Source organism: Furipterus horrens, unplaced genomic scaffold (genome assembly GCF_987537825.1).
Source record: "Furipterus horrens unplaced genomic scaffold, mFurHor1.1.pri manual_scaffold_7, whole genome shotgun sequence".
Taxonomy (NCBI): Eukaryota; Metazoa; Chordata; class Mammalia; order Chiroptera; family Furipteridae; genus Furipterus; species Furipterus horrens.
In genome coordinates this window covers 97,833,430-97,846,028 of record NW_028327177.1, presented here as the reverse complement: position 1 = coordinate 97,846,028, position 12,599 = coordinate 97,833,430, and the positions used below count along the sequence as shown (strand labels likewise).

Below are 12,599 nucleotides of genomic sequence, written 5' to 3'. Positions count from 1 at the left end.
ATTGAATTAGGAAAGCCTGAAATAAAAATACTACCAATTTCCTAAACCAGTCACCCTGACAGGAATTCTTACCAAGAAAGTTGCCCCGATTTTACCTTAACAACTGAAGCAGGAGAGATCTCAAAAGGAGACCAGGGATCCACAGCTTCCAATTTCATATTTACAGAGAATGAATGCGTACCAATCACTTGCTTGTCCTGAAATACAAACACCAAGAGGGAATAAAAATACAGTATTCTCACATTAATTTTATACTCATATATAGCTGAATACTACTCTTAATTAAAATAGTAAAACTCTCCAGCTTCTGGTAAATCATCTAATCCTACAATTTTCTTTCTCAAAAAAAATTATTCAGGAATAAAACCACAGGAGGCACTCCTATGCTCTATATTTGGAACATAAAGGCTACCTGAAGGAAAAACAAGTTTATTTAATAACAATACAAGGCTATGCAGTTAATAGTAGAAAAGAAAATCCCTTTACTTTGCTAGCTGTAAAACAGTCACAGGGATGTAAAGTACAACACATGGAATATAATCAATAATATTGTAATAAGTATGTATGGTGTCAGGTGTGTACTAGACTTTTCAGGACGATCACTTTATAAGTTAGATAAATGTCTAACCATTATGCTGCACATCTGAAACTAATATAATAGTGTGTCACCCACAATTTAAGAAAACTTTTTTAATTTTTAAAGAGTAGAGAAGTCTCAAAATGCTTTAAGAGAACTTTGGGAGAAAACCTAGACTACTTTTAGAAGAAAATGATGACCGTCACTCCAGCCTTCAAACTTCTTCCCTCCTTCATACGCCACAGCACTCTCACTGACTCCAGGAGTTATTTTATGCTTTGCACCTCCCTCAAATTGCTTTACTCTACTTGTTTTTCCATTTACCTTAAATAAATATGATGGTAATGGCTCTTCCTCCTCCTCTTTTACTTTGGCCAAAATTTCTTGCCACTCAGTTTCACTTTTCAGATGTCTGATGGCTTTAGTAAAACAAGACAGGTAATTTTAAATAATGACAGAGCTTACACACTTAATTATTCTGAAAGCATCCACATGAATAAAAAAGTCGTTTTCCACTGGGAAAAGAAGAGTTCAAGCCCAATCATACTATCTTCACTCAAAGAACTTGCACCTTCACTTCAACACTTAGTTTCCTCTGTTCAGAGCCCAGATAGTTAAGTATGGTGAAAATACCTACAGTGAGATCATAAGGACTACTGTAATCCACAGATAATCGTCGTCGGCAGCCGTCCGTCTCGAGAGACGATGGTGTAGCTTCTTAAGAGTCTATCTGCACCGCCGAGAATGGCTGTGCAGTCCGACTCGGGAGTGACACGGTATCTGTCTCCTCCCGTGTTGAATCGACATCTTGCGATGACGCTGGAGTGTCCTCTCCAGTGAAGCTGAAGCTACAGAGCCTGGGCAGGGTGATATGGAGGGTCTGCTGTTGCCCATGCAGCAGACCCCCCCTCTCTTCGCAGCTGAGGGATCCAAGGGAAAGACGGAGTCAATACAGCTTGGCTTCAGGTGCGCCGCAGGAGTTGCCTGTGTTGACTACAACGTCAAACCGCCTTAGGGACTCTGGCTCCGGATTTTCTGTCGGGGTTTACTCCCTTAGCCTTTCCCCTGAAGAGGTATGCCGCAAGGCAGCGGAGGTTTTTTGGAGTCAGAGTTTTCCTTCTCTGATGTGCCCTGACTGGAAGATCGAACCAGCGACACTTAGCTCGCAGGCCGACGCTCAATCCACTGAGCCAAACCAGCCAGGGTAATCCACAGATAATACAACATCCAAACTAGGGTACCTAATAACAAATGCAAATTGATTTAAACAGTAACTCCAGTTATAATCTCTTAATCAACAATTTGCTTTGAACTCAAGATCTTTCCCACTCCTATACCTGTATGAATGCTACATAGGGAATTTTGCTTTAATTTTGGTAAGAAGTCAGTATGAGGTGAGGCAGAAGTATATAAGGTATGTATATCAGTATGTGTGGAAAATTACAAGAAATAAAACTAAAAGAAAAACAGGTGTTTAACAACTCCATATACATTTTTGCAATATTTCTATTATGCAAAGTAACAAAGGCTTTTATAATATGTAGAATAATGCTTTTCTCAGTCTCATAAATATTAATAAAAACATAATTTAACAATAATGTAATAGTTTTTAAAATGTTATGTTACTCTTTACCTAATGGGGGCCGAAGTTCAAATCCTTGTTGAGCTGCCCAACCAACGTGATGAAGAAATGGATCCAAGTAATACAACCAATGTTCAAAATTGTCAGAATTTTCAAGGCCTTCATAACGTAGCTTCAGCCTCCCCCCAATGTTTTCTACTACAGTAACAATCCAAGCACTTAGAGAGTCCTGGAAAGCTTGACATTCTAGCCTGGAACCTGGAGCAATGAGATCTAAAGGATTCCTCCCATTACGAAGCTGTAGGGAAAAAAGGTGAAATGATTAAATAAGAGAAGTTAAAAGTCAAGTTTTAAATAACCTCAAACTAGCCTTTATATTTTTACCAATTCAAAGCCAGTGACAATGAATTGTCTAATATCATACAAGACCCTACAGTATTATTTATAGGTGATATAAAAATGTTTGTCTTAAAAAAAATTTACCTATAATGCAATAAAACTGTTCTCACAGATCTCTACCTCTAGGACTATATTATATAGTTTCATCTAGCAAGGATTTTAAAAATACCATCATTAGTCTCTAACTGTAAAAGCAAATATGATTATCAAAGAAAAAAAATCAAACAATAGTCAGCCCTGGGTGCTGTGGTTCAGTGGATTGAGCGCCAGGCCTGGGAACCAAAAGGTCACCAATTTGATTCCCAGTCAGGATACATTCCTGGGTTGTGAGCCAGGTCCCCAGTTGGCAACCACACATTAATGTTTCTCTCCCTCTCTTTCTCCCTCCCTTCCCCTCTCTCTAAAAATAAATAAACAAAATGTTAAAAATTAAAAAAAAAAGTCACAATGCCCCCACAACCTCACCTTCAAGGAAAAAACACAATAAACACTTTGGCACAAATTCTTTTGAGACTGGGTTTTCTACACACACAAATCTGTGTCTCTCTCACTTTTTTTTTCTTTTTAACACTTATTTTTTAAATGGGAGCACTGTATACTGTTTTTCAATTTGTGTTTGTCACTTAATGCACCATAGCTATTTTTCTATAATAACACATATAAATCTTACTCATTCTTTTAAACCATTTTATCAGTATTACAAACAGGCAGTAATTATCCACTTATCTATTTATGGCATTTCAGCTGTTTCTGATCTTTTACTCATTTCACAATGTTCTTACAAACACAGTGTTTTGATTACACTGATGAAAAGGAAAAGTTTAATTTCTATTTCCTACATATATATTAAGAGCCATGATAAAGAATAAAAAGGAACACTGATTTCAACATAATCACTTAACCATTTAATAGTCAAACTTACATTTCTTTTCTAATAAGAACTGCTCTGTGATACTTACATATTCTTATTATACAAAAGGACATGTGAACAAATGGAAGAACATTGACAGCTAAAGATGAGAATGGAAGGATCAAGATCAATGTAGAGTAGGATAGTTATTAACTCATTTGTTCATGATTTCACTCATTCATTCAAATTTTGCTCAATGTTTAGTATGTGCCAAGCCCTTGCTAAACATAACGGAATGAGTCAAAGCATACAATACAAAGATTAGCTTGAAACAGAACGCTCACCAAGTTTTACAGGGGAATGTAAATCGATCATAGAATTAAACATAAGAGCTAAAACTATAAAAAACTTAGGAAAAAACATGACAGTAGATCTTCATGTCCTTGGATTAGGCAAAGCCTTCTTAGATATGACACCAAAAGCATAAGCAAAAAAGAAAAAACAGGTAAATTGGACTACATAAAAATAATACTTTTGCGCTGCAAATGATAATCAAGGAAGTGAAAAGATAATCCACAGAATTAGAGATAATATTTGGAAGTCATTTATCTGATAGGACTTAAAACCAGAATTTATAAGGAACTCTTAAAAATGGGCAAAGACAGTTAAAAAAAGATACATGAATTGCAAATAAGTACATTTAAAAAATCCTCAACATCATTAGTCATTAGGGAAATGAGAAATTTCCCTAAATCAAAATGAGATGCTACTTTACACTCACTAGGATAGCTATAACCAAAGGAGATTAACAAGTGTTGTCAAGGATGTAGAGAAACTGGAACTTCCATACATTGTATTTCATATATGCCTCAAAGAATATTACTAGTATGACAGAAAGCAACAAAATGTAACTTAGAAATGTCATATTGGTATAAGCTGATTTCATAAAAACAAGAAATCTATAAGCTCAAAACCTACACTAATTTAAAAGGACTGCTGAAAGGAGGTAGGTGGTAGAAGTGCTATAGATGTACTGCCTCCTGAGCCGTGGAAAAACGGGAGTCTCACTTCACCCCTGTGGGAGTTACAAATGCAAATCCTCAAGCAAAATCAACCCCTACTCAGTTACAGAGTGAAAGCCCCAAAATGCTATATTTTCCAGATCCATCATATAATCTGGAAGACTAGACTTTTATGTGTTAGCAACCAATTTGGAATACTTTAGACACTGAGCAAGCCACCAGTTTGTAACCTTTGAGGGTTAAGTTTAAACCTCCCAATATCCATGCTTATGTCTGTAGTGAAAATGCTTATTTGCCTTAGGGTAGTAAACGAGCAACCAATTTTAAGATTCCTTGGACAGAAAATAAATATCGCTAAAGACTGGAAGGGTGTTCCACACTAATTCTGCAAGCAATAATACTCACGCCCTCTAGCAGTGGAACAGGAGGACTACATGCTCCTGTCAGAGTCTGTCGCAGGAACTCATCCCAATCAGAAACCTTATCTCTGATGCCTAGATGAGGGAATAAAATGAGTGATTTACTCATAATGTCAGAACACAAAGAAACTAAACAGAATACAGACAAATTATACCAGTGAAAACAGTTTACAGGTGTGTATGTCATTTCAATATCTAAAAGCCCAACAACTGTTCTTTTGAGCTTGAGACAGAAATCCTCCTAGAGTTACTTCTTCCTGGTTAGTTTAATAAGAGTTTTATGCAAAACAAGGAGAACAGGCCCAACTCTCTGTTACTCTAGTTTATTCAAAAGTTACTTACTTCATTTTTTATTATGGAAATTTTCACATACAAAAGTAGAGAAAACAGTATAATGAATCCTCTTGTACCCCAGGTTCAACAATTGTTGCTTCATGGTGAATCTTTTTCTTTTTTAAAGATTTTATTAGGGTTCTGTTTTGTTTTGTTTTTTAGAGAGAGGGGAAGGAAGAGACGAAGAGAGGGAGATAAACATGACTGGTTGCCTCTTGCACACCCCCAAACAGAGACCTGGCCCACAACCCAGGAATGTGCCCTGAAGGGGAATCAAACCGGTGACCTTTTCATTCGCAGGCCAGTGCTCAACACACTGACTCAGCCACACCAGCCAGGGGAATCTTTCCAACTAGATCTGGAGTAGTTAGCAAACTATAACATGTTCACATACACATTCATATATGTTCTCCTCCTCCTATATTCTGTACACATTTTTCTTTTTTCATAAAATAAGATATCCTAGAGAACACTCCTTCGCTGTATATAGATGGTCCATGTTTCCTTTTACCACTGATTGCAGCTTACCACTATAAAGTACCCTTCTTTGTCTCTTGTAATGCTTTCAGATCTGAAGTCCACCTATGTCAGATAACAAGACTGAGACTCCTACTTTCTTTTTTATTTGCATTTGTCCATATATCTTTATCTACACTTACATCCTTTCAGAATGTGTTCATTTAGGTACAATGTTTCCTGTACATGGCACAGAATTAAGTTTTGCTTTGTCAGCAAACCTAAATTGTTTTTTACTTTTAATACAAAAGTAAGCCCATTAACACGTTGCATACCAGGGTATTTAAATGCCTTTTAGAAATGACAAGAATTCTCGCCACCCGTACGTAACAAACATGTTAACATTTATTGATATTATTAATATGTATGACCTCAATTGTCTTATTGTTAAATATTATATAAATTGTGTGTGTTACAGTCTTTCACAATGCAATCTATTTTATTTGAACATATATTTTTTCTTTTTTTTTAATCTATCTTTGGTATTTAGAAAGGTTTGTATTTTTGTTCTTCTGGTTACCTTAATATAACACTTTAGTCCTCTATTTTTGGACTACTTTCTCTTTGTTCTATAAACAATATCCAAGTTAGCTATAACCTCTATTTTTCTCCTCTTCTTCAGCATCTCATTTCAAATAATAGGCTTTTATACCTAGTTAACACTTAAAAGGCAATTAGCTAAATTATTCAGCAATAAAGTTGATTTTTTTTAAAAAGTCAATGAGTCAGCTTTTACCATGCATTACATGCTCTCCATACTGTTGTGCCATATTTCTTCAAGTTATATTGTATTTCTGTTGTCAGAACATGTAGCCATTACAAACTATACTGTCTCTCTTATAACCATCATTTAGTTTTAAGTTCTACAGTTAAACATATTATTTAATGTTTCATAACAGCTCTTATGCTAAAGTTTCTTCAGTCATTTGGTTTTCTGAAGTTCATTCTCTAGTGGATTTCTTAGGAAGGGTTCATGGGAACAATATGCCTTGAATCTTTACATCATAATAGTTTGCATATGGCCTTTATGCCTAAAGTTCGGTTTAGCTAGATGTAAAATCCTTGCTTCATATTTTCTTTCAATAAATTTTTTATACGTTACCCTATTGTCTTTTGGCATAAAGTATTATCAATTAATCTAAATAACCAAAGGATTACTTTTTGCTTTAAAGTACAATAATTTCATTAGAACACATCTTGACATAACTGTTCTAGTTTGATTTTCCATGTACACTGTGAGCCCTTTCTATATGCATCAGGTTGGTGCAAAAATAATGTCCGATTTCGAGGTCTATTTTAAAAATGGAAAAACCCATGATTATGAAAATATTTATTCGTTAAAATAACCTCCTTTGCTTTCTAGAACCTCATTCCATCTGTCAACTAGTTTATAAATGCCACGCTTGTAAAATTCTTTAGGTTTTGAAGCAAAATATGAATCCAACTCATTTTCAACCGCTTCTCTTGATGTCAATCTAAGATCATCAAAATGGTTCTGTAGTCCCTGAAACAAGTGATAATCAGAAGGAGCAAAGTCAGGAGAATATGGAGGATGAAGCAGTATTTCCCAACCAAGCTCTTTCAAGAAATTTTTGGTGAGTTGAGCTGTGTGAGGATCTGAATTATCGTGATGGAAGATGACACCCTTTCTGTTGACTAAGGAGGGTTGCTTTTGGTTCAAAGCTGCTTTCAGATGATGAAGTTGTTCACAGTAAAAATTAGCAGTAATTGTTTGATTGTTGTCTAACAGTTCATAATGGACAATTCCTTCCATATCCCACCATACACTAAACATGATCTTCTTTGGATGAAGTCCTCTTCCTGGTTATTGAATTCTTCTTCCTCCTCCACTGATCCACGATCGGTGGCATTTAACGTTATGATAAAGGTTCCACTTCTCAGTACCTGTAACAAACCTACCTAAAAACGGTGCCTGAAGGTGTCGCGAAAGCAATGATTCACAACAAGCAACACACTGTTGCGGATTCTCTGGAGAGTTTGTGTGGGATCCATTTTCCAACTACTGAAACCTTTCCGATCCTTTTCAATTGGTGTAGCACAGTTGTATGGGCTACGTTAAATTGTTCTGCAAGTTCACTAGCGGTAATGGTGGGGTTTTCTGTGACAACAGCTTCCAACACTTCAGAATCAAGTTTTTTTGGACGACCCCCTTTTGGCTCGTTTTTCAAACTAAAATCCCCACATTGGAAATGGGAAAACCACCTCCTGCAACTTCTTTCAGTCACTGCATCATCCCCATAAGCACTCTGAATAGACTTTGCTGCTGTACTTGCATTGACATCTTTATGAAACTCATAGAGTAAAACATTTCTAATGTGGTCTCTAGATGGGATGAACATGGGTGCAAATATTGTGGACACTTATGAACAATACTTTGATCATCTGAAAAAATAAGGCATAAATTAAGTCACTGTGACATCAAGAAATTATAAGAGACACAAATTTAATAAATACCATCTAAAACTTTCTTTCAAAAAAGTCGGACATTACTTTTGCACCAACCTGTTTTATTTCAGTAAAGTTTTCTTGAATTATAGTTTACTGTTTCATTGCTTTGGTTTCCTTCTTCAGAGACTTCTATTTTATATATGTTAAATCATTTTTGCCTATCTATATTATTTTCCCAAGTCCTTTCTTTCTTTTCTTCATTTCTTTTTTAATTTTTTCTCTTTTTCATCTTTTATTTCTCTGCAGATACTAACCATGATTGATTCATTCCAGTGTTCATTTTACCTTAGTCTTCATTCCTAATATTTTTTCATTTCCAGTTTTGGCCTAACTTCTATTTTTCTTTCCCTCCAATCATCTCATTTCTGAATTTTAATAAATTAATTTACACTTTTTCTCACTGCTTCTATCATTGTTACTTATTTTTAAGAAGCTGCTTATTTTCCATCAACTTTATTTCCATTTTAAGAGTTTATGGAAAAATAGCCTAAGACCACTCAGTGGTTATCCCTACCCGTTAAGTGGCCTGAGCAGTGGGGGCTCAGACCACTCTTAAGTGTCAGCTGACCACTCCAGTCTTCAGTAGGAAACTGCCAGACAGGCACAGAGGGCACCTGCACGACTTCGGGCTAGTCTGTAACCTCAGGTTGCACAGCAGTGAACTCGAAAGCTGGAATAGTCCATACACCTGAAATGCCTCCTTAGTAAAAGCCTCTTCAGCAGCAGTCTGCTCTTCCTTCTCTGTCTCTTCAAAATCTCGGTAGGTGTAGAGATCATGCAAGACTTCCCAGGGGTGTTCACGGGAGATGGTGCCACCGTGCACAGACTCCCAAGGCCAGCATCCACCATATCAGACCCACTGAGTGAGACCCCTCATTGCGGCAAAGGAGTAGAAATGTCCACAGAGCAAGAGTGGTCTGTCACACACAGTAGGATAGGCAGGCTAACATAGGACACCTCTGTGGTCAACTCTGAGAGCAGTAACTATCAGAAGCCTCGGCTCCTGGAAGACAGCCTGGATTCAGTTAGTGAGGGTTCCAAGAATGAAGTGACAGCAGCAGCAACAGCAACAGCAGTGGCTCCAGTGGCAGCAGCAAACTTCAGCACAGCTCACTGGCCAGTATGACACTGACAACAGTGGAGTTTTCAATGGCAACAATGGCATGAGCTACCAGCAAAGCTTCTCCCAGGTTCTCTTCAGATTTATCGTATAGATGCTATCACTCTTCCCTTTGTAGCTGTACTGTTCCATTTGGAAATCAAGATTAGTGCCACTAAGTGGGTTCCTGCTGCAAGGAACTTGAGGACATCCTCCTTCTTCATTTGCAGGACATCAAGACTCTGGACGCTGTGAAAGTTTCTCTTTAAGACACATGGGAGGGTGTGGGTAGACACACTGCGTCTCCCTCCACAACTAAAAAGGAATACAACTACCTCAAAACTGGAGGCCATCAGAAGTTCCAGAAAACTGAGCTGCACAGAAGTCCAAAAACAAAGATATAAAGAATAAATACTCATCCAGACAGGTAAGAGGGGCGAAGCTGGGGCAGAGAGGACGTGGTGTGGAGGCGGAGGCAGTGGTGGCAACAGTGGCTGTGGCTGGCCAGCAGAAAGCACAGTCGCACATTAAAAAAAGGAGGGACACCTGGGGAGCACTCTCAGCATCACACCAGACCACACAGCTATGGTTCCAGCACTGGGGAAAATAAAGCCGCATTGCTTCTGACTGTGAAAACCAGTTGGGGTTGGGGTGGCAGAAGAAACTGCCGGTCTAAGCAGAGTCCATTTGTTTAGAGGGCCCCACTGGTCCTAGAATGTCTGCAAACCCACCCACTCTGGGAAACACAATCAAGGCAATAGCTAGAGGAGCACCAGTCCCATACGGGATGTGGGAGAAGTGCCTGAAAAAGGGGCAAGTGTTGAGCAACTGGCATTGTTCCCTCTCAGAACCCTCCCCCACATACAGCGCCACAATGTGGTGAAATAGGTCACCCCATAATGATGAATACCTAAGGCTCGGACCCTTACAACATAACAGGTGTGACAGCTCTACTTAAGACACAGAGGCAAACACAGGAGCCTGCCAAGTTGAGGAGACAGAGAAGTATGGCCCAAAAGAGGGAATGACTCATGGTTTCAGTGGGAGAACTAAGCAACGAGGAGATAGCCAACCTAACAGATGCAGAGTTCAAGACACTGGTGAGAAAGATGCTCACAGACTTGACAGATACACTTGAGTATGGCAAACACAGAAGGGAAGAAGTGAAGGCTATGCTAAGTGAAATGAAGGAAAATCCACACAAAACTAATGGTGCAGGGAAGGAAACCAGGGTTCAAATCAATGAAGAAACAAACACTCAACCCGTACAGAATGAAGAAACAGGAACTGAAAAAATGAAGAGAGGCTTAGGAACCTCTGGGACAACTTTAAACGTGCCAACATCCAAATCATAGGGGTGCCAGAAGGAAAAGCAAGAAATTGAAAAATTATTTGAAAAAGTAATGAAGGAAAACTTTCCAAATATGGCGAAGGAAATAGACATACAAGTGCAGGAAGCACAGGGAGTCCCAAACAAGCTAGACCCAAAGAGGACCACACCAAGACACATTATAATTAAAATGCCAAAGGTTAAAGATAAAGCGAGAATCTTCAAAGCAGCAAGAGAAAAGAGAGTTACCCACAATGGGGTTCCTATAAGACCATCAGCTGATTTCTCAAAACAAACTTTGCAGGCAAGAAGGGACTGGCAAGAAATATTCAAAGTGATGAAAAACAACGACCTACAACCAAGATTACTGTATCCAGCAAAGCTATCATTTAGAATGGAAGGGCAGACAAAGTGCTTCCCAGACAAGGTAAAGCTGATGGAGTTCATCATCACCAAGCCCTTATCATATAAAATGTTAAAAGGACTTATTTAAGAAAAAGAGGATCAAAACTATGAACATTAAGATGACAACAAATTCACAACTATCAACAACAGAACCTAATAAAAATAAAAACAAACTAAGCAAAGAACAAGAATAGGAACAGAATCATGGGTTTGGGGATCATTTGGAGGGTTATCAGCTGGGAGGGGGAAGAGGGAGAAATGAGAAAATGGTGCAGGGATTAAGAAGCATAATTGGCAGGTACAAAATAGACAGGGGGAAGTTAAGAATAATATAGGAAAGGATGAAGCCAAAGAACTTACACGCACAACCCAAGGATATGAACTAAGTGGGAAGGGTTGCTGGAGGGAATTGGGGGCACTGAGCAGAAGAGGGCAAAGGAGGAAAATTGAAAAACTGTAACAGCATAATCAACAAAATATACTTTAAAAAATGAATGGACATAGATAGAATAGGCAGAAGGTAAAAGAGGACAAAGAAACACAGTCCTAACATAAAATATAAATTTGTAAATGTTAAAGGTGTTACTTCGTAAAATAAACCATCATGAAGTCAGTAGGTAAGCAACAGATTGGGGAAAAGATCTGCAAAGCAGACAGCAGATAAATATCTATTTATACACAGAGCTCATGAACACTGACAAGAAGTATGGGTCTAGCATATAATCCACTCAACAGAAAAATGCATGATTATAAATAGGTAGTTCATCCAACACAAATCCAAATAGCTAAATAAACATGTAAAAAATGTTAAAATTACTTAAGGATTAGAAAATGCAAAATAAAATCAGAAAGCATCACAGTATATGAAAAGAATGATAATACCAATTGTTGACAGTAAAGAAAAGGAAAATGTGTTTTCCTACATTTCTGGTACAAAGTATTTATTAAAGTTATCGTCATTTCATCTGTTCCTCTCTAGTCCATTTCTAGATGAAACCTCCATGAGGTCTGATATCTTTATTTTATTCATTGTTGGATTCTAATTGATAAAAACAGTGTTTGGCATTGTGTCAGAGCTTAATAAATATTTATTGAACAAATAAAATATGAAATATTTCTCACACAAAAAATGCATGCACATGCACATAGGTGCGTGTGTGATTTGTAAGAGAGGAAAAGAGGAGGAGGCAGGAAGGGACAAAGGGAGAAGGATAAAGTAAATCTGGTAAAATGTCATCATTTAGGGAAACTTGGCAAAGTCTCCCAAGAATTTTCTCTATTATTTTTTGCAACTTTCCTGTAAATCTAAAATTATAACAAAATAAAAAGTTGAAAGAAAAACATATAAGGTCTGGTATTTTCTTATATTTGCAATCTCTTCCCTTCCTCCATCTTTATATGACCCTTCTCTTTTTTTTCATCCTATTGTCTCTGTCTTGCTGAATTTGGATTCTTCTCTCAGTAGGTCTCTTTTCTGGCAAAGAGCTTCAGTTGATTCATTTTAAAGATCATAGGTCCCAGATCACTTGTAGGAGAGAAGACATATTGTCGAAAAAGAGAATGAATCTGGCCCAGCGTACCTAAAGACAACCAGGTCT

General features: G+C 37.6%; 1 protein-coding gene across 6 annotated transcripts in view; it reads right to left on the bottom strand.

Annotated features, from left to right (window-relative positions):
- Nucleotides 1-12,599, bottom strand: part of SFMBT1 (Scm like with four mbt domains 1) — a 124,466-nt gene that overhangs the window by 29,490 nt on the left and 82,377 nt on the right. For all 6 annotated transcript variants that reach the window (XM_090284028.1, XM_090284031.1, XM_090284027.1 and 3 more), the window contains 4 exons: nt 4,836-4,924; nt 2,211-2,457; nt 902-996; nt 96-197 (listed from right to left, as the gene is read on the bottom strand). In XM_090284028.1, coding sequence (XP_090140154.1) covers nt 96-197; nt 902-996; nt 2,211-2,457; nt 4,836-4,924 — 533 coding nt within the window. The remainder of the gene's footprint in view (nt 1-95; nt 198-901; nt 997-2,210; nt 2,458-4,835; nt 4,925-12,599) is intronic.